Here is a 27838-nt window from a genome sequence, read left to right as displayed (position 1 = left end):
CTGCAGTGGGGGTCCTGACCCCCAGGTTGGGAACCACTGCTTTACAAATATACATTGATTGACACCAAATTTAGATATGATTAATAGGGAAATGTCCAACTCTGCAAGGCCTTAACGTGTCATGTTACTGACTGGCCCAATGATTGGTTTGAATTAGTATACATTTAGAAAACATTTTGATTACATCTGATTTATCTTGGCTGTTTTTAAAATGTTTTTACTTTGATATAAACTTGCCGTCCAATGTTTCATTCCAGCATACTGATCACTTACGATGACGCAGTGAAGATTTCTGATTTCGGCACGTCCAAGGAGCTCAGCGACAAGAGCACCAAGATGTCCTTTGCCGGTACGGTGGCCTGGATGGCTCCTGAGGTCATACGCAACGAACCCGTCTCAGAGAAAGTGGATATTTGGTAAGTGTCAATACCCTTTTTCCACTGTCCTTTTGCACTGGTGCAGTTTCCCCCTTATGATTTGTCTTATCTGTCATTGAATCAACATAAAATCTCATTAGTCCCAGCCTACTACAGTATAGAGCGCAGGATCCTATTTCCAGAAAATCTATTGAGTATTATGTACAATATCTCATTACATGAAATTCTATAGGGCCTCGGCCATATCTGATGGGTTGCCCTGTGTTGAGCCACCAATACATTCTCCCCGCCTCTCTCACCCATCCTACATCCCTCCATCACTCTTCCTCTCCGTCCTGAAAGGAACGCTGGCTAATTTAATAATTGATTTGCCAGATGCTGCAGTGCTCAGGAGAGGCTGGAATAACCTTCCCAGCCTGCGGATGGTTTGGCCCAGGGCCAGTAGTGCATTAGCAGAGAGGTGAAAATAGGATTAAAAAGCTTCTCATGTGGAAAGATAGCAAAGCACGGGTGCATACTGTACAGTTTTGTTTAAATGTATGTAAATTATGTAGTAGTTCATACCACGAAAAGAGTGAGTCAGAGAGGGATGTGGTTGTGTTGTATGTATTAAGTTTTGTTTTGTGCCGTTGACAGCCGGTACAACTCATGTTCCTGTCTGATCTTTATATAAGGACTATACCAAGATAGCCAGAGGTAACATAATCACATTTTAAAGTGATAAAAATTAACTAGTCTTCCACCAAAGAAATACAATTTTGTTGACAAATTGATTAGTTGATTTAATCGACAGATCTGTAAAACTGAGTTTCCGAAAATATGAACAAAAAACTACCCCTTTAAATCTTGTGTTTACAGAGATGTGCTCATAAATTTCTTAGAAACTAGTCATTCAGCATGGAAAAAACCCACATAAAAAACAACTAATTGACAAAAGAAATCTTGGTTGACTGAGACCAAAACAACGGATTAGTCGACTAGGAGGGAGCAGCCCTAAAATTAGCAGCCCTTAAAAAATGTACGACCTTTCTTTAACTCAGTTAAATTCAACTCAACTATATTTGCTCCTGCAAGGGCTGTAACTCGCCACCCAGGTCAACAAAATTAAAACACAATAAATAGAAGAACAAAGAAAAAGTACTGTTAATCACAAAGCTAAAGCTAAAATCTGTACAGTATGTGGAACTGATGATAAGTAAATACAGATATCTAAAAATATAAAAATAACATAGGAAAATGTTACTTACTGTAACACCAGGGACATGTAGGCAGACAAAATGGAAGCTATGTATTGACTGGCTTCAGTATGATGCTGCATTGTATTATGTCAAATAATTGTAAAGCAGCAAGAATGTTTTTCATTTGGTTTTGTAGCTGCAGAGTCTGTGGATCACATGATCAAACAAAATTCATTTCATGGAAAGAGTATAATTTGGTTAAAAACAACAACAAAAAAATGTGGTGATTTTCATTTCTCTATCTTCAAATGTAATTTACTGTAAAAGACGAAGGGCTCAGCTTTATTTTAAGTGAATTGCATTACTTTTTGTTTGTTTTGTGTTGCTACTTTAAGATAAATCTCACTGATTGACGAATGGGCCATTCATTATATAACTGAATGATATTAGTGTATAGAAATAAAGCAATAACTTAATCCATCATCTAATTAACAGCTAATATTTAACCTGGTGGTTAAATAAATGACATGCATTGCTTTGAAATCAAGTATCTCTTTTTGTGCATGTACTGTACATCATGAATCATAAACAAGGAGATGGGAGAGACTCTAAAAATATGTAGGCATATAAACACAACATCACACGCCTCCTCAATGCTGCGCGTGATGCTGCGTGGCGCCTTGGATACTGTACATGGTCACCATGGCAACCCAGAGAGTCACCAACAACAGACTTTCCTTAGTTACCCTCCCCCGTGGGCCCGATCACTCTCCTCTTCACCTCAAACAGAGGTGAAGACGGAGCTCATCAATGAAACACTCCACTGTAGTGAAATAAAGCATCCTGGGATTCATTTGTCACCAATTTCTGTATTTTTTTGGAGCTGTGATGTATTTATCATGGCGTAAATTGAATTTGCACCAGGAATATTAGTAAAACATACACATATGTTCATAGAAGGGAATCTGCAATATACTGTACGATATTTTGGCTACTACCAGTATAAGCGTTATTAACATGATTCCAATTAGGGGTGTCGAAATACATCGGTATTGACCATAACCGTGTTGAAAATGAAATATTGATACCATGTCAATAATACACATATGATAATATTGTGTAAATAATCCAGCACCTCTTAAATCATTTTATATATACAGATATGATTACAGATTCTCTCTGCCCCTTCCTACATTCGTATTTTGAGTGTAATTAATTTGCCAAAAAAAGAGACAAAATGCACTAAATACACATTTATAGATGAATTTGACAGATATTCTATAGATATCGCAATAATATCATTATCGTGAATTATTTTGGCAACGATAATCATGTAGGGAAAATCTGATATTGTGCCAGCCCTATTTCCAATGATAGAAAATTGTTGGCAGTGACAAAACTTTTCATACCAAACTGATTAAACCTTGATAATAAGCTACCAAAGGCTGCCCACTAGGCATCAGCGATAAAGTATCCGTCAGATGTAACAGTTGTACTAATCTAAATTTCAAGATCTATTTCCGCAAAAATTAAAAGTGTGACATATCAGTCACGCTTCCTTCCTATCAGTTCACCTCACATCTTGATCTGTGTGTTTAAAAGTAAATATTCCACATCTCTCTGCAGGTCGTTCGGTGTCGTGCTGTGGGAGATGCTGACAGGAGAGGTGCCCTATAAGGACGTGGACTCCTCCGCTATCATCTGGGGGGTGGGCAACAACAGTCTACATCTGCCTGTACCTGACAGCTGTCCAGACAGCTTCAAACTGCTCCTGAGGCAATGCTGGTGAGTGGATGGGAGAGGGGGAGGAGGAGGGAGGCAGAGAGAGATGAAGGGAAGAAGAGTGATAGGGGAAACGAAAGAGGCATCAGCACTAAGAGAATATAATGATGTTAAAAGCTTTAAGAAGCCTGAGAGACATAAAAACAACATAAAATGGCATTTTACACAGATGGAACTAATAATCTTGCATTTCTGACAAAACATCTGTTTAAATTGTCCATAGGAACTGCAAGACAAGAAACAGGCCTTCCTTTAGACAGATTCTCCTGCATCTGGACATCGCCTCAGCCGATATCCTGTCGACTCCACAAGAAACCTACTTTCAGTCTCAGGTAAGCTTCCTTTATCTCTGCCAGCAGTCCCAACTCAGACGCTACTTTGACATCTAAATCAGTGGTTTTCAAAGTGGGGTACGGGGACAGCCCAGGGGTCCTTGAATCATTTATTTTCACTATAATTCCATCCATGAGTAACACAGTGACAGCGTGTATGACTATTTTGGTCATGGGTTTCATACACTTTCTGAAATAAAACATCTAAGACCAAAACAAATCCTGTCAGATGGGGGACCCTGGGACAAAATCTTATCAAATGGAGTCGAATTTGTGTCAGTTTAGGGGTCCTTGACGTGAAAATGTTTGGGAACCACTGATCTAAATGACGAGTATAATTTGATTTAATGACAATTTTAGATTCATCAATACCTGTTTAGACTGCAGAGAAAGTAGACAGAAAAGTGGAAGGAAGTCAACATTCATCATCTTGTTCCCACATTGTACAGTGTCATAATCGTACAATTAAAGGAAAATATAATTGAGAAGCATCATCTCTCAAGTCACAGTCTCCCTTGTCAAATAAATAAAAAATAAATGGACATCAGATAAGGTACACATGAGCTCTGTATGTCTCTTAATAGAAAACCTCCTGTCAACAGCAGCCACTATCTCTAATAGTCATTTTGCTGTCAACTCGCTGCCATTTGTTTCCAGTCTACTGCGGTAACTAACTACAAGCAGTGCAGATGGACCCTCGGGAGCCCACTAATAATACCTGTCCTTTCAATCACAACATATTATTGTTGCTTCCTTGGTCCCATCGTATCAACGCGTGATGGTGAAGGTCTGTGTGATGGAGAAGGAGGGCGTGCCTGTGATGGGGAGGGGGATGGGTGGGACGGTCGGGGCAATGACAAATATGTTTGACCGCTGCGAACCCAAACAGATGAAGGACAGGAGAAAAGTATAATTGTGTGAAAGATGTGTTTTTACTCAGCCATGCAGAACCCCAGATCCATTTAGAACTCAAGCATGTATAATCACGAGACGCGCAAACGCACAAAAGAAATACTATTTAATTTCCTCGTCGCAGCAACCCTCTGCCTCCTCCTTTATTTTATATCTCCTGATGCAAAATACAAACCTCTTTCACTCTCTTCCACTTATCCTTGATCCTTTATTTCTCCCTGTCCCCCTTCCCCCCACTCGCTGCTGCTGCTGCTGCTGCTGCTGCTGCTGCTGCTGCAACCCTCCCCGGTTTCTCTCCTCTCTGCCCCATAATGGATTTTTCTTGTGACGTTAGAAAGAAGTATTTGCTGCTGGAGTGTATTGATTGCTTTAATGGTAGGGCACAGAGAGCAAAGGGAGAGGAGGAAGAGGGGACTGGAGACATAGAAGAGTGCGCACAAGAGTCCATTAGCTTAATAAGAAGAGCATCACTCATGCACAGACAGAAATACACACACACACATATATATATGCATGTACGTGCACACGCTCATATATCAGACTTCCTTTGTCCTTTGATATGACAGGTATCAGATAACAGCTGTACGCTACAAGAAAAATGCCCATGCTGCATATTTTTTTGTGCTCATGTCATGTCAGTTCATGTTCAGTTTCGCTCCCCGCTGTATTGATTATCATCCGACAGCTTAATGGGGTTTTGTTTCGGTGGTATGCGTGAAAACTCCGTCGCTCTGCAAATTAAGAGCTTTTTTACTAGATCAAGGTGCAATGAAGTTCATTCTCAGTATTGATATCATTTGTTGTTAATATTATTACTCAAATGAAGTGGAGTCATACTTTATTATCCCAATTGAAAACACAGGAATGGCAGAAATTAAAAACAAGTGCCAAAATATAAAAGTATCTGCTTGGACTCCTGCTGTATTTCCACAGGCAGCTACAGAGATGGTAATTACAGTATTGGGAGTAGAAGCATCGATCATTGTATTAGTAGTACTATTAGAAGATGGAGAAGACACCACGTGTAGTTTAAAATGATCCAAACAGATTTGTTCTTGTGCCTGTAAAATGGTGAAATATTCAGTTACTGTGCCTCATTAAATACCTGCTCTGATGGATATGTTTTGTGTGTTTCTTTCACCAGGCGGAGTGGAGGGACGAGGTGAGGCAACACTTTGAGCAGATCAAGTCTGAGGGGACGTGTCTCCACCGGCTGGACGAGGAGCTGATCAAACGACGCAGAGAAGAACTCAGGTCAGCAGAGAAACACACAAAGAGGACGGACATCCTGAAATACAGATGTGGATATATATATATATATATATATATATACCACTAACAGAGACATAAGGATAAGCTACAATTGTGTTAGTAGTAGATAAATGTATTAAAGTCTCTCTCCACACAGACATGCACTGGACATCCGGGAGCACTACGAGAGGAAACTGGAGCGAGCCAACAATCTCTACATGGAGCTCAACGCCATCATGCTGCAGCTGGAGATCAAAGAGAAAGAACTGCACAAGTATGAACACTGACATTGATTTACAGTACATATATAAAAAAAAAGGTTTCATGTTTTATTGTTTTACGACATTGAATCAAAGGGAATTTAATGTGGCTTTTGGTGCTGCTGATTAACTGAGAAAGACCCTTTAATACCAAAGCAAAAACAAAATGCTCTAAATTAATTCAAAACATAAAATACAAAATATTTGTTTGCATAAGTCAATGTGAGTGAAAAGCCTTTTTTAAGTCCAGCCAAAGTAAGGTTAGAAATCAAGTAGACCTAGGGCGGTAGACTGTAGTCATTTTCAAAACAATAGGAAAACCAGGGTTGTAGTTATTCAAATACTTTGTATTAATAGCTTTATCCATCCACGGTGGTTAAGCAGTGTTGAGAGCATGGAAAAGGTCATCCGTAATGTAAAGTGAAGGGCCATTACGTCCAGTCACACAGGGCCATCGCATGTAACAAAGTGGTCTCTTATGCCATGCTGAGTGTCCATTGACATCCATTAAACGAGTATCGCCGTTGTGTTTAAACATCAGGAGGGAGCAGTCACTGGACAAGAAGTACCCGGGCGTCTTCAAGCACCACAGCTCCAGACAGTCGGCCTCCTCCAACTCCATGGAGAAGCTCATGAAGAAACGCAACGTACCTCAGAAGCTGCCTTCGTACAGCAAGAGGTGAGACAGCGAGGAGGAGTTATTTAGATCTGCAGCATTTATTTGTGGATGGTTTGATCAAGTTGCTCTTGAATATTATGTGAACCCCAAAGTTAAAGAATAAGTCTGGTGATATTCTATTGTTTCTAATTGTCAACACGTGAGACCAAAACCAAAGCTGGTTATTGCTAATTCCTTTGTGCCACATAGACCTCCATTGTTGTCCAGAAACTACTGAAATCACACCGTTGAAATGGGTGACACGCCCACTAGTGCACCAAATCCACAGTTTAAGATAGTCCCCAACAAATACAGTATTTACTCCTGTTTGAGTAATGTTTGCTAAAAACCATAGACTGTATATAAGGAGTGACGTCACCAATTGGTTTGTGGACTTCTGTTTTGAAGCCTTGAGTTCGCCATCTTGGTTATTTGCAACCAGATGTGACATGAGAGGGTGGAGCTAAGTACAACTAAATGCTGAATGAGACATTTTTAGGTGACCAAAAAGGTTATAATTAACTTCCATGAACTGAAAACACACTGTAAAAGGTTTAAAGTTCTAAGACGAAAACACGTACAACTCCCAGACCGGACAACGCCGTGGTAGTGACCTGTCAATCACAAGGTAGCCACGCCCCTAAAGCATACCCTGCTTTATGGTCTATTTGACTCTAAATGGAACCATAATTTACTAAATGAACATCATGCTGTATTGAAGAAGACTTGAAACTAGCGATTGAGACCATAAACTCATGTTTACAATGTTTACTGAGGTAATAAATCAAGTGAGAAGTAGGCTCATTTTCTCATAAACTTCTTTACAATCAGAGTTAGACAGTATTAATTTAGGAAATTTAAAAATATAGAATATCACCAGCCTTATCCTTCAGTTTATATGGTGAAGCATGCACATGATAAACTAGCATCTATCTAGCAATGAATGTATTTATATGTTTATTCTTTCCCCCTGTTTTTTATTAATTCTGTCCCTGTCCTTTCCAGGCCAGACTTACTAAAGTCAGAGGTCATCCTCCCCAAACTGGACTCTTCCATGACCCAGGTCACAATCCCTAACAAGGGCTCTACCTCCCCCGGCCGCTCACGCCGAGGAAAACCCCGCTACAGGAAGGCTGGTAAAGGCAGCAGCGGTGACTTGGCTCAGCTGAAAGCCACTCTCTCCTCGTCATTAGCCATGGTCAACGCCACCTCATCGGTTCCAAACAGCAAGCAGCTTTTAGACCCCAGTGCAGCCCTCAGGGGCCTGCAGCACGATCTGCTGCTCAAGAAGATGTACTCCTCGAGCCCGGATCTCATTTCAACCACGTTGGAAGCTGAAAACCGGAGGAAGGGGCAGGACAGGCCGGGGCTGGACCGAGCGGGCAGCCAGAGCGCCTCAGCCGGGCTGGGGGAGAGCAGAAGGACTGGAGAGCCCGAGGAGGGGCCGGATGTGGGTGTAGGGGCCGACGACCAGGCAGAAACACCTCCACGCAGTGACACGCCCAGCGAGGATGCAGCTTCTATCCCGTTCTCCAGTAGCCCCGACTCGCCTTGCGGCAGGGGAGCAGCTGCAGGGAGGGCGTCCGTGCTCGGGAACCCCCGTGTTCCCCACGAGGGCGAGGAGAAGGAGGAAGGGCCGGTGATCACACGCTCACCCAGAAGTCAACGCCTCACTCCGGCAGCACTGCTCTACAGGGCAGCAGTCACACGCAGCCAGGTGAGACTTTTAACAGCGTTGTCTAAAAGGACGCAGTTAAACAGAGCGTTGTTGTGGCCCAGTTTCACAAAATCATTTTGACTTCTGAATTATAAGTGAGCAAAGATGAATTAGCAGTGAGAGGTTTTGGGAAAATATAAACATCTTGAATTCATTTGTTGACAGTTAAGCAAAACATTTTCCTGCCTTCATCACTGTCTTGACTCAACCTGATGTACAGGTGTATTTACCTACAATAACAACTGTCTATGCATTCACAAATCAGCATCTGTAGAGGGGTCAAACAAAAGAAAAACGCTAGAAGTCCAGATAGCCAAAACCTTTTGGACTATTATCTGCCGAATATAATCACCATCACTCCATTAAAGGAACAGTGTGTAAAATTTCGGGGGATCTATTAGCAAAAATGGAATATAATATTCATAACAATGTTTCCATTAGTGTATAATCACCTGAAACTAAGAAACGTTGTGTTTTCGTTACCTTAGAATGAGCCGTTCATATCTACATAGGGAGCGGTTCCTCTTCACGGAGTCCGCCATGTTTCTACAGTAGCCCAGAACGGACAAACCAAACACTGGCTCTAGAGAGAGCCTTTCACGTTTTTACGTTACCTTATCTTCGATACGCTTTTGAAACTGCGGTAACGTGAGCTGCAAAGTGTAAAACCATGGTACCGCCAGTCGCCGTCTGACTTCCGTTGCTCCTAAAGTAGTGTTATTATGGTAAGGATGGCCTCTGAGCGAGGCGAACAGCGTTACCAAGATTTTTGCACTCGGCCGCTCACGTCGCTGCAGTCTTGGAATGGGGGGATCGAGCGGAGGGTTACTCAGTTGGTTGCAATCTGCAACCACACCACTAGATGTCGCCAAATCCTATACACTGTACCTTTAAGTAAAATAATGATAACACACAGAAATCACAGAGTGCGGTGGTTAATTACTACCACCTAGTAGTTGAAGTAGTTGCCACTTCAGCTTTTGATCTGCATTAGCTGAGGGTATTTGTATGTTTCACAAGTAAGACATGAGTGGTGAATACATAGCAAAAGTCATAGTCATCCTAAAACTTCAGTCACTTTGTGGAAGTGACACCATGTACAGTTTGTACCCAGGGTGTCATCAGGATCATATATGTTAAGAGCAGCTCAGGACTGTTAGCAGGAATTAGGCTGATTAATGTGCACTGAGACATAGAATCACCGGGGCTTCATTCATACATGATGTTAATTTCCTCCGCAGAGACGTGGACAGTCGTCAGAGGAAGAGGAAGGAGAAGTGGACAGTGAAGTGGAGTTGCCAAGGAGACGGTAAGAGTTATTAAACACTTGAATATAATTATTGAAGACCTACCGTAATTACATTTCCATCACTGCATTTATACAATGTGTGTGAATATTAGCAACAAGCAGTTTTGCAAGTGTGACCCTTATACTCAGCCACGACGATGAGACACAAACGTAGACTGTCATCTTTATTGCACCCATCATTACTCTCTACTGTTAAGTACTTATATGTACTCTCACCTATTGCATTCCCACTCAGGCGTCCCGCGAGCATGAGCAAGTGCCAGTCCCTGTCCACCTTCAGCTCAGAGAACTTGTCGGTCTCGGACGGCGAGGAGGGAAACACCACCGACCACTCCCACAGCGGAACGCCGGACGTGGTCAGCACCAACACCGACGAGCGTCTGGACGACAAGAGCGACGACCTGCTGTCTCAGGGCTCGGAGATCCCCGCCGACCCGTCCGACCCGACCCAGCTGGCCTCCGACGGGTTGTCTGAGAAGGAAGCTATTCTCCGACAAGTCAAGACCCAGCTCGCTAGTAATGACCATAACTATGAGGTAGGCTGCTGCAGAGAGTGGATGAAAGGAGAATGCATGATATAGACTGATATATTGAGGTCAAAATCTGCTTTTGTAGTCAACATTAACTCATATAATTCACGTTTTTCCTTCACACCAGGGCCTGTACGATGACTCGGACTGTGACAGCGCAGAGCTGGACCACTCAGGCAGTGCAGAGCCCAGCCAACCTCCAGCCAACTGGTGAAAATCTATCTTGACACCTCAGCCCACTCAAACTCCTGCAGATCTGGCCTGTGAATGCCTCTTTTATTCTAACAGACCTACGAATACACAGAGTTATGATCAGGGACATTACAGAGAAGCAGGAAATGAAGGCGTCATCCCAAGCAGGAACAAAAAAAACAAACCCTTTGGTGAGTGTTCTCAAAAACCTGATATCCTTGGGGGGGAAAAAACCCAGAACATCCCATTTAATTTGAGATAAATGCATCAAACTGAATTGGGGCGCTGGCAGAGCTGACGGAGCAGCAGCCGCCGCCATAGCAACCAGCCCAAGATCAGCTTTGCAAAAAACACCTCAACAGCAGAGGCCTCGGTCAAAGAAGCCATCCACACAACCGTCTATTAGTGTCATCTTCCGTGTCGATTTGTATTTTTTAATCTCCGTTATGAAAATGTGTCACGTTATTTCACATTGTGTCATATGAGAACATGATTATAAGATCCTATCAGGGCGTCATTATATTTTAATGTTTCTACTGTCAGCATCACTGCTGCGTGCACTTAATTTATGAAATGTACTGATTTCCTCGTGATCGTGTCATATTGCATTTCCTCTCAAAACGTTGTGCACTGACTAATTTATTGTTATTTTACAGTGAATCCATTGACATTCTTTAAAAAAAACAAAAACACAATGTTTACATTTTTCATTTATGTTGTTTACATTTTTTATTTATATTCGTGTCATGGATTATGTTTCCATTTTCTACTCCTGCGTTTTAATATCTATGTAAATATGTGATGTTGTAAAATGAACAAATTTTTAAAACGTGAGATTGTATAATTTAAAGGTGCTGATGTTTCTAATTAGGTGGCGCTACTCTGTTTGAACCTCAAAAAAAGCTTCTGGTAGTAGAATGTACTGTAGCTGCCGTTCATGTCTCGAGCATTAAAAACACAGACAAAAGAGGAACGTGTGAACAAAGAAAAAGCAATATGTCTGCTCTGGGTCAGTATGTCCCGTCATGTCACAGGTCAAAGGAACCACAGCTGAGTTCACTCAGGGCAGATGGGCTTTTTTTATTAGTAGTATTGCAGTGTTTACTGTATTAAAACGCAATACCAGTTTGAGAATCCCTTTTTGGTCTTCTAGGGGTGTATATAGCATCAGAAAAGCATGCTTGTGATAAAGTATGGATGGCCTATTGGTCACTGTTTGTGACTCAGATCAAATTTAAATATCCATAGATCCATCCGTAGAGAAAAACAATGCAACAAAAGAAAGACTGCAGATTGAAGGCATCTGGATGACAGGGACACAAAACACCAAAAATAGATCTCAAATAACTGCAAAATATGACTTTATTTTCATGGTTTTTGCCAGACTTGTGGCCACACTATGTTTGCAACGTACCAGCACAGAAGGGAGATGAGGGGGAAACTTAACAATCAAGTATTGTTTTATCACAAAGAAATCACAGGCTCATCTGTGACGGAAGATGACAAAAGTTATCTTTAGCTCACTCAATAACAGGGGTGTAAATCACAAGTTTCATCACGATACAATATCTCAATTCTTTGGACAACGATACGATATTTGCTGATATCACAAAGTGATATCGATACCATTTCAGTTTGATTCAATTCAGGAGCCTGCGATCGAGACAATATTGTATCGCTAGTTAACACATCAGTTACATTTATATTAACTCACGAAAAGCAACTAAAACATGATTTGACAATTTTATTACTGAGATTTGTAGGAAGGAGATGCGCTTGGACAGAAATAGAAACAGACGTGCCATGGGAATTTTAAAATAAAGGCGTATCGCAAAGATGATACGTATCAATGTTTTCACTTTGCATCAATGATATTGGATCGTCGATCATTGAAACGATATATCAAAGGATCACTGGACCCCAATTTAGCATTTTTAAAAACCACTCTTAAAATCTGTATGAACCTAAAAATGAGGTCTGTTATATAACAATTTGTCCACATTTATTCCCACTTCTCCCTCCAACATAGCAGATTCATTTGGATGAAGCTTTACAAGCCCATAATGTGGTTCATCGGTTCACAGAAAGGTCTGACATTGTCCTCACCAGCTGAAATTTTGGCTAACAGATGGTATTTTCTCACTAATGTGCATAACAGACAGTATGATACATGAAACTCTGGTTTTGATGTACTTGTGTCCCTTGACAAGCCTTCTTGCGTGCACATGATTCAAGCTTACTGTACAGCAGCACATCCTGTTCCACTAGTTTATACTGATCAGGTCCCACTCTATAAGCTACAAATGGCAGCTTTTTTTTTTATCTGATGTTTTAAACTTTCGATATGTAGAGCATTTTAAACAGATTATGCCCCCCTCCAAGATTTAAAGCTAGAAATCCTCCTGCAGGATAGAAATGTTGCCAAAAAGCAAAACTACTGCCCTCTAGTGTCTCGATTGTGGAGGTACTTGTGTTTCCCATGATGCTGATTGAAACCACCCTGTATGAACTGAAACGTTTGCTTTTTATATTATTGTAACTGTACAATAAATATATTTAAGAAACAATTTAAAATAAAATCAAACCTGTAAAATCTCAACGTGTGTGTGTGTTTGGTATACTTCAGACAAAAGTCTCAATACAAGTTGTGGTTTGAGCATTTCACATCTTTATTTCTGTATTTATTAAACAATGTTGTGGCACCCAGGTCTACAGTCTCAAAACGTGCACAAAAGTTTTTTGCTTTCCTGCAAATAAAAAATAAAATAATTTTCTGACTTGAGCAAAGCAAAGAGCAGGAAACTAGTGTTAAATCACAACCCTTTCTTTGTCCCAGAGCTTCAATCATTTCACTTCTCAGCCTCATCACATCTAACAGACAGATCAGCCAGTGTCCAGGAGTTAATCCCCCTTTGGTAGTTTAAAAAAAAATATTTCCTCCATTTAAAACAAATATTCCAACATTTTTTTTTTTTTAGTATATATCAGTCTTTACAAAAAAAGCGAGGAGAACCCTCTGCTTCCAATCCCTAGAGCCAAGCCCAAATCCCCCAAAAACCTCCCATCCCAGCAAAATATCAACACAGGATCTCAGGACGAGGAGAGGGGGGAAAACAGGAATGACATGTAGAGGAGGGGAAAAGTGACATTTTAAACTATGTGGATAAATTCATGTTAGAACATTTGTCATCATAACCAAATATAAATCGGTGACAGTGCGTTGTACAGCTACGTATTCTCCTCAGTGACACGAGTGTAATCCATGTTACAAGCACTTCAAATTGAAAAGGTGACAAAGGGGGAGAACGCTGTGTATATCTAAAGCAAGTGAGTGTGGACGTCAAATAGACAGACCTGACTTTGTGAAACTGGGTGAGAACAGTGGAGGGGAGGATGTGTATATATAAACACAGAATAAAACAGTCACTCTATTCTTATTTTTGATACTTTTTTATTTTACCTTTTTTGTCTTTTCCTTTTTAAAGAAAACAAATGACTGTACAGAACTAAATCTATATGTCTATTCAGAGTTTTTCAACTCTACTCCTCTGTGATGGCAAAGAAAGAAAAAAGGGAAGAGAGAGAGGGGGATCCATCAAAAAAAGGTCTAATAACAAATCATTAAAACCTCCAACTCGACTCAAAAAGGGGAATTAAAAACCTAATCGTTTGCTTCTTTTGACTAAAACCAAAACAAATGAAATAAATAATGAAATCAGCGGATCAAATCGGTGATGGTTGACATGATTTCAAAATGAGGAAGAGGCAGCATAATATATAAACTCTTAAGTTGGATAGTTGCATTGACTGCTTTATGGTGGCCGATGATATAAAAGTGAGATTTAGTGCAGATGCAGTGTCTTATCAGTTGGCTGCCAGTCCTGTGGCCTCAGAGGAAAGCCTGGAGAGACAGACAGAGAAACACCCGGAGGCCAGGGAGGGAGAGAAAATAAGGCATGCAATCAGACAGACAAGATACATGTCATTTACTGTACATAACATTATTAGAATAACATACTAGATAAGGTTTATTATCAAATTTAAGGAAATGTATGCTTGGATATAAAAAAAGATAATTAGTTCAGTTTGCTCAACCAACAGCTGTTCAGTCAGATTTCACACCGACACTTAATGTAATGTTTTTGTGGTTTAATGGAGCTACGTTAAAGTTCAACATCCGGAGAAACGCGATTACTTGCATTCTTACCGAGAATTAAGATTGATAGCAGCCAGTTAGGTTAGCATTAACAAATGGAAACGGGTGGAAACAGCTCGCCTGATTCCCTTATTCAAAAATAACGTTAATATTGCCGTTGCTTAGAAGCGGTGTTCTCACGGCTTAACCACTTGAACGCCAAGCATTTTGTGTACCCGACTTCCCATGTTGTAAACACGAGCTCACGAGTTTCATTTGAAGGCACCAAGTTGCTACTGTGAGGTTGCCAGGGAACCAGCTGAGACTCCAGGAAGTCACTGCTCCTGGCCAAGAAACAGGTTGCGTCCGAAATGCCTTACTAACATGCTATTTAGTACGCTAAAACAGTATGTGAGATATTTTAGTATGTCTGAAGCCTTGGTATGAAACCAATAGTACGCAAATAGTATACTATTTACGGTGAAATATTACAGAATGCATGCAACGCTTGACACTAGGGAGGCATAAATATCCCATAATGCAATTCTTTAGTGACGACAACATTCATAACAGACATTAGTAGACTGCTCTGTAAGATTAAAAATGTTTTAATTTAACTAAGTATAAGATTTCACTTTGCTTGGTGTAATATATATTTTAAATTAATTCAGACTTCACGATTCTCACAAATCATCGTTTTGGTCACATGAGGTTGGCATAGGTTACCATGGTTACATGTCTCCAACCAGGCTTTCAGGAGGTGACAATGTAAATTACTGCTCAGTGTGTCCGAAAAGATACATACTAATGTTTATTCAAACTATAGTATGTTGAACGATAGTACACATATTGGGTTTGTAGTGCAGAGTATGCGATTTCGGACGCAGTCTGTATCTGGTTTGTTTACAAACCAAAATATATATTCGTAACTTCCTGAAGTCTTGTTGCCACTGTGAGGTTGCCATGCTGCCAGCAGGAAGTCACTGCTCCTGGCCAAAAAATTGTCTGACCCAACCACAATGTGTTGTTTTTTTGTACGGATTACACAAACAAGATAAAATATGTTGACTACTGGTCTGGTGCTGTTACCTTTGGACAGAGCCAGGCCAGCTGTTCCCCCCGTTTCCAGTCTTTGTGTTAAGATAAACAAACCGGCTGCTGGCTCTTGCTACATATTTACTATACAGACACGAGAGGGATATTAACCTTCTCATCCAACTCAACATGAAATAAGCATTTGCCAAAGTGTCGAACGATTCCTTTAAATATAAGCCAAACGGGTTATTGTTCATATCAACAAAATGATCTAAATAAAGGGTGGTTTGGTGCCTTTGATACCTGAGGGCAGATTTACTTGGAATTGAAATAACAATTGCTTCTTATACAAGCTAAAATAAAATGAAATCATCATGATACATATACTGTCCATTATAACAGCCAACAATAGTCACTTAAAATTCACTACAAGAAGAATATTCCCATAAATACAATGTGACATCTTAAAGAGAGCCGCTACCTGAGCAGAGCTTACACAAAGAGAGAAATGCTTCAGTAAAATCAGTGAAGTAATTCACTGTCCATGCTAAGTTCAGAGTCATTTAAAAATATAATGCACTCAACAAGTCATTCCCTTAACAGACAGGCCAAATCAAGCTACGGATATCTAGTTTATAAATATGGCAGCAACCATCTGTCTGGCTGTTTATCACTCGTTTGTGTGCATTCGTTTTCTGTAGTAAGCGTGGCGTGGCACAGCCAGATACAAAAGCAAGTGCAAGTATAGACAACAGAGAGCGTTGTCAGTACTTTAGTAGTAGATGACTTGTGTTTCCTTCGTTAGTAAGGGGAAAGCCTTCGCCTTTTAGACTTGGAGCTCAGCTCTGGGGCGATTTTGGGCTCAGCGGGTATTGGGTGAGCGGGGTTACTGGCCCCGCTGACAACATGGAGGGCCAGGAGAGGGAGGGGCTTGAGACTGAGGAGACTTGACACACAGGCAGGAGAGCTGGGGAGCAGGGAATCAGTGGTGGAGGAGGAGGAGGAGGAGGAAGAGGAGGGAAGAGGCGGCCCTGGAGCCAACAAGGACAGAGGGATGGAGGCTGAGGGGGGCACCACACAGGAGGAAGAGGAGGAGGAGGAGGAGGAGGAAGAGATAGCAGCAGAGGAGGTGGTGGTAGTAGTAGTAGTAGTGGTAGTAGTAGTAGTAGAGGTGGAGGGAGGGCACAGGCTGGTCTGTTCAGGGTTCAAGGAGGAGGAGGAGGGAGGAGGTTTAGAGGACTCTACACTGTAGAAAGAGAGACAAGGAGAGAGGGACAACACAGTCGGGATGGGTCACAGGGCAGGCTGGTGAGCAATGGGGGGGAGGGGGTAGCGGTAGGAGGAGGGGTGAGGGAAGTGTGGGGGGGGGGGGGGGGGGGATCACTCAGGGATGTGATCAAAACACAAGACAAAAAGATTCATTAGAAATGAATGTGTCAATCCAAAAAGAGAATTAAAAAAATATAATCACATCTCTAGTGATAGATCGATTTGGAGCCAAGTGAAGGGTAGAATAAGGGAAGAAGCACAAGTGCAGACTGACAGAGAGCTAACAAAGTGATGATTAGCAATAGCCAAAAAAATAACATTAACCAAATCATTCGAATTTGGACACAAATCCAATCTAGAAAAGTCGATGCAGCACGTAGGCCAGTTATGTATTTGCATATGAGATTAGGTAAATAAACTATTTTAATCTTTAATGGATTATTGTAGTATTGTGACTGGAGAAATCTGATCAGGTAGGCCAAAGAAACTGAAGTTTTTTCTTTAAAATATATAGACTACAATTCAAACAAACTGACCGTAACACAGCACAACACATTTTTTTAAAGCCTGTGACTGAATGAATCACTTGTCGGGAGCTACCGTAGTATATAACTGATCATCTCACCTGGCATTGATGAGGTACTCCGCCAGACTGATGCTGGCAGGCGAGCCTGTGATGGTGACCTGGCGGTCAGTCGATCCATCCACTGGATTTGCAATCTTGATTTGGGCGCCCGACATTTGCCTGATCTCGTTGATCTTGGCTCCCTGGCGGCCGATGATGCACCCAATAAGCTGTAGTGGAGAGGAAGAGGAAAGTTAAATGATAGGAATGCTAAATAAACCCGAATAACATAATGAACATGTGCCTCAGGTAAAGTGAGCAACTTGGAGTTAACAAGCTTGAATAAAGCTTTTTATACACAAAAGGTAGTCTGCATTTGCTTTTTTTGTGGTTTTAAATCTAGTCAAAACAGCATGGTTAACAGATACAACAGGATTGTGGATGAGAAAATATTCATTAACTTAAGTACTTACATCATTTGGAATGGTCATCTCATGGGAACTGGTCTGAGCAGAAGCATCTATCCCTGAAAAGAAAAACAAGAATTATAACCAACAATGACTAAATAACCAAAACAGTACATGTAGAAGTTGGATGACAGAACATCAAATGTCATTAGTAACTAATTCAGAAGCATTAATTCTATATTTATCAAATCTGTAGTGATGGTGTAGTTTGTGGTGTTTTTGTACTGGATTACATTATAATGTATTACATGTCAATGAGATGGACAAAATATTAGGAACACCTTCAACTAGGGATGTCAGCTTTGGTTAATTTGCTTTCGATAACCCAACAGCTGTAACTGAGCGGTTAATTTAAGAAAAAACTCGAAATTACATGAAATACAAGAGGCGCTTTCCTTTTAGTCCGGCGCTTCATTGACTCAATGAGCTTTGGCGCCGCAACTTTGTTGAAGTTTATTGCTGCATTTTGATCAGGTCATTGTTAAGGGTTTTCGATTCGTTCTAAGTAGTGTGATTGGTGGTCTCTATAAAGGCCGATCAGATGACACTTTGATTCTGAATTTTAACGTTTTCAATACTCTTTTTCCTGCTTTTTCGCCTGCCTGTCAAATCTGGACAAATAGAAACATGCCGCAGCGCCAGGCTCAGTCCAGAGCTCGCTGCGGCGCATCCTTTCTGAACAGCCCAATTGGTTAACATAGGTGTTGAAGCCATGTTAAATTAACCTATAAAACAACATGCGTAACTGGTGAAAAATGTTATCGGTGGTTAACCACCGACATCCCTACCTTCAACATAATGCAGTCATATACAACCTGAAAAATCCACGGCTGAATGCCTCTGACACAGTATTGATTTTGGCATCGGATTGCTTTCCAGTGTACAGTGGGTTTCTATTTTTCTGGTCAATCAGTGTACCTTAGAAATTAGGCAATATTAATATTTTAAGAGTAAAATCTGAGTTTTCTTCAAATATGTGTGAGGGACCAAAACACCATATATGATTTAGTGCTTTATGTCCAACAAATTTGGACTTTTTGGGCTGACAAGTTGCCAACATGTTGCATTGAAGGCCCGTGGGCCTTGTTGTGCTGCGTACCAGTGAATCCCTGGTTGCTCGGTGCGATGGGGAAGGGGCTCTGCTGCATGGCCAGCTGGTGAAGCTTGGTGAGCTGTGGAGAGATAGCAGCAGAGGAAGACTGTGAGAGTGAGAGAGAAGGGAGGGAGAGAAATGGAGGAAATGGAAAACACAGGAAGAGGGAAAAACAGAACAAAACAAATCACAGTCAGTACAGACAGCTACACAAAGAACCTCCACAGAAACATAAAGTGGTGTTTGGATCTCTTTTCCTTTTAACAAATCTCCACTCAGGTGTCTGAAAATCATTGTGTTTTATGACTTGTCTATGCGGGGTACCCCATAGGTATTCCTCCAAAGTGCAGGCTGCATCTCTTGGTACTGCTTTCTCGCAGTCTTCAGGGTCACAATACGCAAGGGAGGGAGCTCTCAATATGCAGGTGATTTCCTAATCATCCCCAATACAAGACCCAAACATGAACGGAGACAATCTCAACTGCATCACACTTTACCGGTTATCACCACTATAGCTGGAAGGGATGACTGGTTTCTGTGTACGGATTCTAAACAAAAACTGCCGTAAGCAGTGACAAACTTAATTACATAAACGTAATCAAATCAAAGTATATAAATATTACTATGTTTTACATTTTATCTGACTGGTACTGCTTTGTTCTGTTGCCAATATTCATTAGCAAGTAAGACTAATAATATACTGTCTATCACATCCAATGCTCCTGATGGAACATCTAAAGCTCATTAAAAAAGAGAGAGAAAGATTAATTTATTCGAGAGACAAGTGGGCAGAGTAATGATGAAGGGTTAATGAAGATAGGGCGGGAAACCCAACATATTTATCTGGGACGGACTAATGAATGAGACACATAAAACAAGACAGAACAAAAAGGAAAAAACAGAAAAGAGTGAGCAGTAGGAACAGATTATTATTCATGGAACAGTGGAGAGTCTGGACAAACAACACATGTCAGTTTAATTAACAACCGACTGCCAGTCAAATGAGAAACTATACAAACATGAAATACCAACAGTGCTGCTCTCTAAATGGTTATAAAATCTGATAATAGTTCAAAAATAAAATTAGGAGCAAGTTTAGCTACAGTTACAGGCTGTAAAATGAGGCGTGGGCGGGAGGTTGCACATTTTGGAAGAGGACAGTTGTAATTATGGGTGGGAGTGGTGGGGGGGTCATATAAAAATGTCTACTGCACTTACATCTGGCTGTGGGATTGCGTGCTGTCCTTGTACGGCATATGCCTGAAACAAATGAAAACAAAGCTTTCATAGAACTCACATTGGATTTTGGTCAAGTTACCTCCCCAGCTCTCCTAATATATACATATCTCTTGAAGTCTACAACACATCAAAGGCTATTCTGAGCTAGTATTAAGAATATCAACACACGTCTTGTCCAAAGTCTCCACACTTCTGGGAAAGGAGAAATCTTTATAGACATCATAGTGGAATTAAGGAAAACCTGAAGGAGAGATTTTCTTCTTTTCAAAGAATAAAAAAGGTTTTTAGTAAGATTAGAGGCCTTGTAATGTTAGGCCGACAAGCACCAGAAAGCATTTTGGTTCAGACCAACAATAGTGGGAAGTAGGGAACCACATTTCTGAAACTTAATGCTCAAAACAATAACAATTTTTTGGGGAGAGTACAGAGAGAAGGCCCTATAACAAACTGCCTTTAGGGAAGATGTTTTATGGTCATCAGACTACTAAAGCTGTTGATTCTCTCTTCAAACAATTAGCATAAGCAGCTTTGGTTGCAACTGTTTTCTAAACTGAAATACCCTCATCAGCTTCTCTTAACTATTGTGGTCTTGCCCAATCATAAACAATATACATTCTGAGCCTTTTATCATGCATCATGATTTCTAAGCATATGAAATTCTGCACAAATATGCATCCCCAAATATAAGCCAATATTACAGACAACGGAAGCAATAAACAACCCCCAAATCATCATGTATAAAAAGGTGGCATCCCGTGTCGTATGTACCTGTCCACCTGCGAAGATGACGGGGGATCCTGAAGGTTTGGGTCGGTAGGGGATAGTGACCCCCTTAGGGGGAGACTGTAGAGGAGAGAAAGAAGGTGGATGTGTAAGTATTACATTACTCATGTTATCATATCATTGTTGCAAGATCTAGTGCAAGAATTAAATTTACAAATGTTGGAGGTTATGAGGCTATTTTTTTTTATATTTATCGACTAACGATTTTCAAATAGTATTTTGGCTTGGAATGCACATCCCTAGTCACAATTTAGTTTGTTTTGTTTTGGGATTATTTGCCCAATAACGACAGCACTTTTGAGTGTCTGCCAGTATGGAGTCTCAATCTGGTGATTATATTTTCCTATTGGATACAGCAGCATTTTGCTCTTTTTTTATATTTGTTTTTGTCATTTTTGCCTTTATTGGACAAATGAAGAGTGTAGGCTGGTTTCCCTTTCAATGACAAATACAGACTAGCGCGACCTGCTGGTGTGGAAAGTTATTTCCTCTCACGCAGGCGCAGAACGTATGTGGTAGTTGGCCGTCGGCTTTGCAGTGTGTTCGAGTGTAACTTTTTGGCCAAGTCAGGCGATGTGAGGCGACACAACTGGTAGCCTTCATTGCCGCTAGTTCTTTGATGTCGGGTTGGTGTGTCTGGGCCTCTGACATGTAACAACTGTCTCACGGTTGGAATTGAACCTGGGACGTTGCGGTTACGTGGCTTGCACAGTAACTATTTGGCTACCAAGGCACTCTACAGTTTTCTCATTTAGCCCAAGACAGGACAGACAAAATTTGGAATTCAAATGAAAATTAGTGAAGGTATTTAAATATTTTTGACAGCTCAATAGTTTTGGATTATGAATGTATAGCCAATAATATTATAGTCCATCCTTCAAGAGTTACTATAATATTTTGTATATTGCCCTGTAGTGATTTTACAATATCTGTAAAACACTACGGCTGCAATCCTGCGAATCGGCTCGAGACATCCCCGGCCCAAACCCAACGCACAGCAGCCAAAAGCCCAGAGATCGCACTATTCCACATCATTAATTCACAGGTCAACAGCTGCCACTTCATTTGCCTCATAGCTTTCATGAGTCCACTTACCTCGAGCATGACCACACAGATCTGCTTCACACACTCAATTATCGACTGGGGAGTACCAGCGATGGTGATGGCTCGCTCTGTGGAGTTGGGGAGCATGTCTCCTGCCACTTGTACCTGAGCACCAGTAGACTGGAACAAATAGAGTAAAATTAAATGAGACCTGCTGTGTTTCAGTGTTTGATGTACTAAATTCCACAGGTAGAAAGGTGACTGATACTGAAGGGATTAGGGTTTGCTTGGTTTTGTATTACATGCTCTTTTCTATGCATACCTCTCGAATTTCCTTGATCTTGCAGCCACCTTTCCCGATGAGGGAGCCACATTGGCTGGCAGGCACCACAATGCGTAGGGTCACTGGGGGCTTGCTGGTCGCTGTGCTGTTTGTCATTGAGCTGCTTATGTCCTAGAAAAAAAATATGAAGACGAAGGTTAATGTAGTTTGGGTTTGGGCTGGTTGCTGCTGACCGGTGAATCCTTTAGTCATCATAAATTGTGACCAACCTCTTCCAGCTTTTCAATGATCATGGAAAATGCTTTAAAGATGGCGGTGGTTGGACCTGCCAGAGTAATGATCCTCTCAGGACAGTTGCCCTCTGAGATGTTGATGCGAGCTCCGCTCTACAGACAGAAAGACAAACAAGGAATTAAAAGGGAGAAATGTGGAAGACTTCCAATAGTATTTGATTGATTTAATAGCACATAAAAAAGAAGACTAACAAAACAATATAAATAACAGAATGTGCAAGGGAGGCTAAAAGACTAAAAGGCGTACCACAGGTCTCCAGTTTTGATTAAAACAATCCACTAAAATATAAACTTAACTGATTGCAATTTTAAATAAAAATAATAAGTTTCAAAACATAAAGTCATTATCCTGTAAAAAATCTGCCATTCTATGTCCTCTTTACAACATTATATTCTGTTGTACTTTGTAAACAGATAAAGAAAAAAAGAATAAAAGACCTCACCTCTTCTCTCATCTTCTTCACAGATTCACCTTTCTATTAGCAGAGAATCAAAGTCAGACTCGTTATCACTTCAAAACACTCAGATCTTCAAATAATGTCAGACAATTAAAATATCAGTTATGTCAAACAGCAGCTTACCTTTCCGATAATACTTCCGACTTCCTAAAATAGGAAGAGAGATACCATTTCATTAGGCTGATTAATCATCTTTTAACATCTGTCATTGTTTACTACTTAAGCTGGACTCGTCTAACCTCTACAGCTACAGCTTGCCTACTAGTTCATCAGGCATGGAAAGCCTTCAGTAAAAAAGGCTTTATGGTTTCCCCAACACTTGGACAAGAAGAACAGTTGTCACTGTAAGCACTGTTAACACTCAATGATCACATCGTGAATTCCCCAGCTCTCTACCACACAAAGTTTTTGTTTCTGTCTAATTCCACACAGACTCAAGATGGTGCTGTTGACCACGGTGAGACCCAGCAAGCAGTCAAGCACACAGTATCTGTAGGTTGCTAATACCTAGCTAGAGCTGGGGCCTCTTTTAGGATGCTACGAGCTAGCAGAGCTTTTAGAGGATCATTTTTTTGGGATGCATCACAGTTTGGCATGTCTGCAGTATAAGCTGACGTGTCAGAGTCAGATTGTGAGCAGCCACTTCTTGCCACGTGTCATCGCAGCATTTGAAACCACAACAACAACAACAACAGGCCACTGTGGGACTCGAAGATGCAACAAGTGTGTGGCTATGCTGCGGTTATGAAAGCCAGATGGATTAGTGAAAACGGCAAATGCAATGTCATGCCTCCTGGTTGTACATTTTTATCAAGTGTCTGACGTAGAAATGGCTGTTAATATCATTTAATCTTTCAAGCTGCTCTGTGATCATGCAGAGAGGAATGTAGTGGAGGGTGAGTTTAACTCTAATCTCAGTAAAATAGGCCAATATTTATGAAATAACTACATAGTAGCAAAGATGAACATATCAATATTTAAGCAAAGTGAGTCCAACTTGGGAAATAACACGTTTAGACAATGAGGCAATGACGAGGCAAACACGGTCAGAGTAACATGCCTAAAAACCACTCCACTTTTCTTTGCGATACAGGATCCCGTCACCGAGTCAATACCCTCACTCACATCACATCAATCCTTGCCCTTTATACATCCCTGAGGAGCTTCATTTCCATAAATATAATATCACTGACTATCAGAGTGCCGACGCAAGCAGCCGATGGGTGACCTCACCTTTCCATGCATGAGCAGCCTAATGGTAAGGGTGACATTGAGCCCTCCTTCAATCACACCGGAGTCCATGACTGCAACCTGGGCGTCCGCACAGAACTGGGGTCTTTGGTCACCGAGATGGATCTAAAAGGGGACATGGCAGACAAGAAATGATATACCAAGGATGATCATGTGACTGAATTGAAAATCAGTAAAGAAAAAAAAAAACACATGACTTGGATGCACATTAGGGATAACAAAAGACATGTGGTGTGCTTCTAATTGCATGCATGAAAGCCTGTTAACACTGATTTACATGTGGTCAGTAAAGTGGTATACTAAAAATAAATCTCTTTACACATTCACACCCATGGTGAGTTAAAAATACAATTCATGGTATTTACATCCTTTACATCCATTATATAAGATATTAAGATCTATTGGGATTTCGTAATTCTTAAGAATTGCATATTGATTAAAGAAAAGTCTCTCCTCAGCATACATATATTATGGCCACAGATTTAAATGTTAGCATTACAGTCTTTAAAAAGGCCCATACATATACCCAGTTCTCTAATAAGCAATTACCTTGCTCAAAACTAAAACATTAATATAATCACACCAAACCATGCAACATACTTTAACTAAATGTGTAATGTTGAAGGACAAAATGTGCAAATAGATATGATGTGGTTATACCTGGTTTTCCATTAGACAGATTTCTCCTTTACTGAACCTATTAAAAGAGAAGATGATGAATGTGTCACAGCTCAATGCTAACCTCATGAACACTGATGCGCACTACGAAGAAGAATCACAAGAAAACACTTTCACTGAACTACACGCTGCTTAGCTTGCTGCATTTATGTTCAAACATCTGCATGCTGCTCCAACACAAGTTATGACTCCAAACAAGCACATTGAATCTTCACGCTAACTGAAACACACATATGGGCTTTGAATGCTAACGACGTCTTCATCCTCAGTTTATCAACAAATACTACTGATAATTACTTACAATTAGACCTACACTTATGTAAAACACACTCACAAGTATGTTCAGTGTGAAAAGCAGACATTTAAATGCTTACTTGACGTGAGTTGTTTAGTTTAAAGTAAGTCCCATTAACTATTCTTCCAAGTCTGTTAGCATGTTAGCATGTCGGTTGCTAAATGAATGGAGCATGCGTGCGCTGCTTAGCAACCATAGCTAGTTAGCTTAACTAGTCAACGTTGCTAGCTGACTAAATATAGATATAATATACTATATAATATACAATACCCTCAGCGTCATAGTAGTTATATACTCTGTTGAACAAGTAGAGAAGCTAAAACAACAGACAGCAGTTGTTTTTAAAGCAACATTAAAATCAAACTTCTCCGTGGCTAAGCTAAATTAAGCTAGGCTAGGCTAGGCTAGGCTAGGCTAAGCTAAGCTAATGGCTGTGTACTGCGTGCTCATCATGCTGCGGCCTGTTAGCATGCTGGACTAGCTGCTGCTGCTGGGCGCGATTTCTCCTTTCCGCTACTTCTTGATCATAACAGAACAAATATCTCTATTAAATACAGCAGACCTGAGGTTGAGACTGACCTGGCGGTGGTGCTGGGTGCCCGGGGGGAGGGTTGGGGTTGTGAGGGTAGAAGGGGAGAGGTTAGGAGGGTAGAGACCCGGGGGAGAGTTTAGAGAGGACTCGGGGAAGAGGGAAGAGTGATGATGTGAGACCGAGCTGCTCCACTCCTTTAACACAAAGACAACACTGATATCACCCCTGAACTATAACCCTTCACCCCTACATCACAAAACACACCACATCCTCAGTGTCACCACAGGATAACCCAAAATAAAGTTATAGTAGCACATTTATGCTGCATTATGGCAGTACAATTAAAGGATGTCATTAAAGAATAAGTTATTGCGCACAATAGGAAGATTGAGGCATTGGTTTAAAATGTGTCATCAGGAAGGTCTGTTGTTGAAAATCACTGATGGTTACATGTGTTTTACATTATTATTATGCTTTACCAATGTTTTCTAATACGTTCATATTTACAAACTTCAATAAAATACTTATTTATAGGGACACTGGTGGGCGGAAAGTGTATTGCAACTTCAATTGAGTATCATCTTTGGGAGAACACACCATGTTAGGCTTTTCATTTAAATCTATTTACTGAGCAGGTTTAATGAAGATAATATTGTGTGTTTTATATCTTTTTATATGATGTCCTTGTTTTATGATCTTTTTATCTATGTAAAGTGTCTTTGAGTTTTTAGAAAAGTGCTATATAAATAAAATGTATTATTATTATTATTATTAAGATCCTTTATATATCAGGATAGACAGAAGGGCAATCCAAAATACTAAAACAAATGGCAACAAGGAAGGAAATATAATTTAAAAAAAAACTTTATCGTCGTGGCTAAATCATTAAAAATGACAACCATTGTAGGTCTTCTTCGGGGCATTCAACACGATCGCCATAATACTACAATATATTACAAAATATCATGAAGATAACACAGAAACAAGTAATTTATGTACATCAGCAATGACAAATAATCCTAGATTTTACCATAGGCTGTAAAATAAACATGGGAGCCTATACAGAGAAAAGAAAAATATATATACATTTTACTTATTTACAGAAAGCATGTAAAGGAGGTCTATAACCTTGTTAAGACCTTGTTTTTTTGTACTTTTTGTACAAAAATTTTACCAGAGGAAGACTTTTTGGATTTGGAATTTTTTGAATAGAATTTACATGCTTTTTGTAAATGAGTAAAATGTATATATTTTTCTTTTCTCTGTACATGCTCCCATGTTTGTTTTACAGCCTATGTTAAAAGCTAGGAGTATTTTTCATTGATGATGTACATAAATTACTTGTTTCTGTGTTTTTTTCTTCACGATATTTTGTAGTATGAATGTGATCATGTGATTGCCTCCCATTGTTTGACGATACCATATATAAGTGAGGCCACATCCGCTTTGTCTGTTTGTTGAATGCTCTGACGAAGACCTACAGTGGTTGAAACATGTTGGCTTTTTAATGATTTTGCCACTACCATAAAGGCTTTTAATATATTTCCTTTCTCGTTGCCACCTGTTTTAGTATTTTTGAGTTCCTGGATTGCCTTCCTGTCTAATCTGATTCCGGATTTTCCCGTTTTCCACAGAGTACACAATACGCAGAATACACAGAGCAACCAGTTACAGTATCTCTCTTTTCAACCCTTTATATATCATTGCAATTAGTGCAGATACAAAGCAATGCAGAGAAACATTTTTCTGCAATTATGTGTAAAAGTGAACATATTACAATTAGGAAAACAAATAGGCAAATATAAGACACTCAATATCAATATCATTCTCCATCTCTAGGCTAATTTTCAAGAAAAGAAAAGAAAAAAAACCATATATACATATTGTTTTTTTACTAAACCACAATAATAGATTTTCTCG

At 40.3% G+C, this 27838-nt stretch overlaps 3 protein-coding genes across 10 annotated transcripts in view; 1 reads left to right on the top strand and 2 right to left on the bottom strand.

The window, feature by feature from the left end:
• Nucleotides 1-11471, top strand: part of LOC141772103 (mitogen-activated protein kinase kinase kinase 12-like) — a 27198-nt gene extending 15727 nt beyond the window's left edge. For both annotated transcript variants that reach the window (XM_074642773.1, XM_074642764.1), the window contains exons 5-14: nt 258-416; nt 3182-3340; nt 3561-3669; nt 5726-5835; nt 5990-6106; nt 6634-6771; nt 7756-8467; nt 9709-9776; nt 10012-10312; nt 10434-11471. In XM_074642773.1, coding sequence (XP_074498874.1) covers nt 258-416; nt 3182-3340; nt 3561-3669; nt 5726-5835; nt 5990-6106; nt 6634-6771; nt 7756-8467; nt 9709-9776; nt 10012-10312; nt 10434-10520 — 1960 coding nt within the window. In that variant the 3' untranslated portion in view covers nt 10521-11471. The remainder of the gene's footprint in view (nt 1-257; nt 417-3181; nt 3341-3560; nt 3670-5725; nt 5836-5989; nt 6107-6633; nt 6772-7755; nt 8468-9708; nt 9777-10011; nt 10313-10433) is intronic.
• The window catches only part of prr13 (proline rich 13), a 27172-nt gene continuing 4094 nt past the window's right edge, over nt 4761-27838 (bottom strand). The window contains exon 4 of one of the 2 annotated variants that reach the window (XM_074643111.1): nt 4761-4862. In XM_074643111.1, coding sequence (XP_074499212.1) covers nt 4776-4862 — 87 coding nt within the window. In that variant the 3' untranslated portion in view covers nt 4761-4775. Of the gene's footprint in view, nt 4863-27596 lie in introns of those variants that run through there. The other variant, XM_074643121.1, reaches the window with a different exon arrangement.
• Nucleotides 13144-26189, bottom strand: LOC141772241 (poly(rC)-binding protein 2-like). 6 transcript variants are annotated; one of them, XM_074643043.1, is made up of 15 exons: nt 25966-26189; nt 25203-25311; nt 25074-25110; nt 24396-24518; nt 23286-23309; nt 23148-23180; nt 22681-22797; nt 22451-22582; nt 22180-22308; nt 21070-21144; nt 20281-20322; nt 19069-19168; nt 17976-18028; nt 17563-17732; nt 13144-14399 (listed from the first exon to the last, which is right to left on the bottom strand). In XM_074643043.1, the coding sequence occupies exons 3-15, from the start codon at nt 25083-25085 to the stop codon at nt 14363-14365; spliced, it is 1047 nt and encodes a 348-aa protein (XP_074499144.1). In that variant the 5' UTR covers nt 25086-25110; nt 25203-25311; nt 25966-26189; the 3' UTR covers nt 13144-14362. The 6 variants fall into 6 exon arrangements, with proteins under 6 accessions (XP_074499144.1, XP_074499160.1, XP_074499136.1 ...); XM_074643059.1 differs by having other exon boundaries at nt 19069-19141; nt 25966-26134; XM_074643035.1 differs by lacking the exon at nt 25203-25311 and having other exon boundaries at nt 25966-26134.

Source organism: Sebastes fasciatus, chromosome 1 (assembly GCF_043250625.1).
Source record: "Sebastes fasciatus isolate fSebFas1 chromosome 1, fSebFas1.pri, whole genome shotgun sequence".
NCBI classification, from domain to species: Eukaryota; Metazoa; Chordata; class Actinopteri; order Perciformes; family Sebastidae; genus Sebastes; species Sebastes fasciatus.
This window is presented reverse-complemented; position numbering and strand designations above follow the sequence as displayed.

Bases quoted from the DNA above. Each gene is read 5' to 3' on its own strand.
- LOC141772241 (XM_074643043.1), bottom strand. The intron at 22,583-22,680 runs GTTGGTCACAAT...TTTTTTTTCTAG, and splicing joins TCATTGAAAAGCTGGAAGAG to GACATAAGCAGCTCAATGAC. The intron at 17,733-17,975 runs GTAAGTACTTAA...TCTCCACTACAG, and splicing joins AGATGACCATTCCAAATGAT to CTTATTGGGTGCATCATCGG.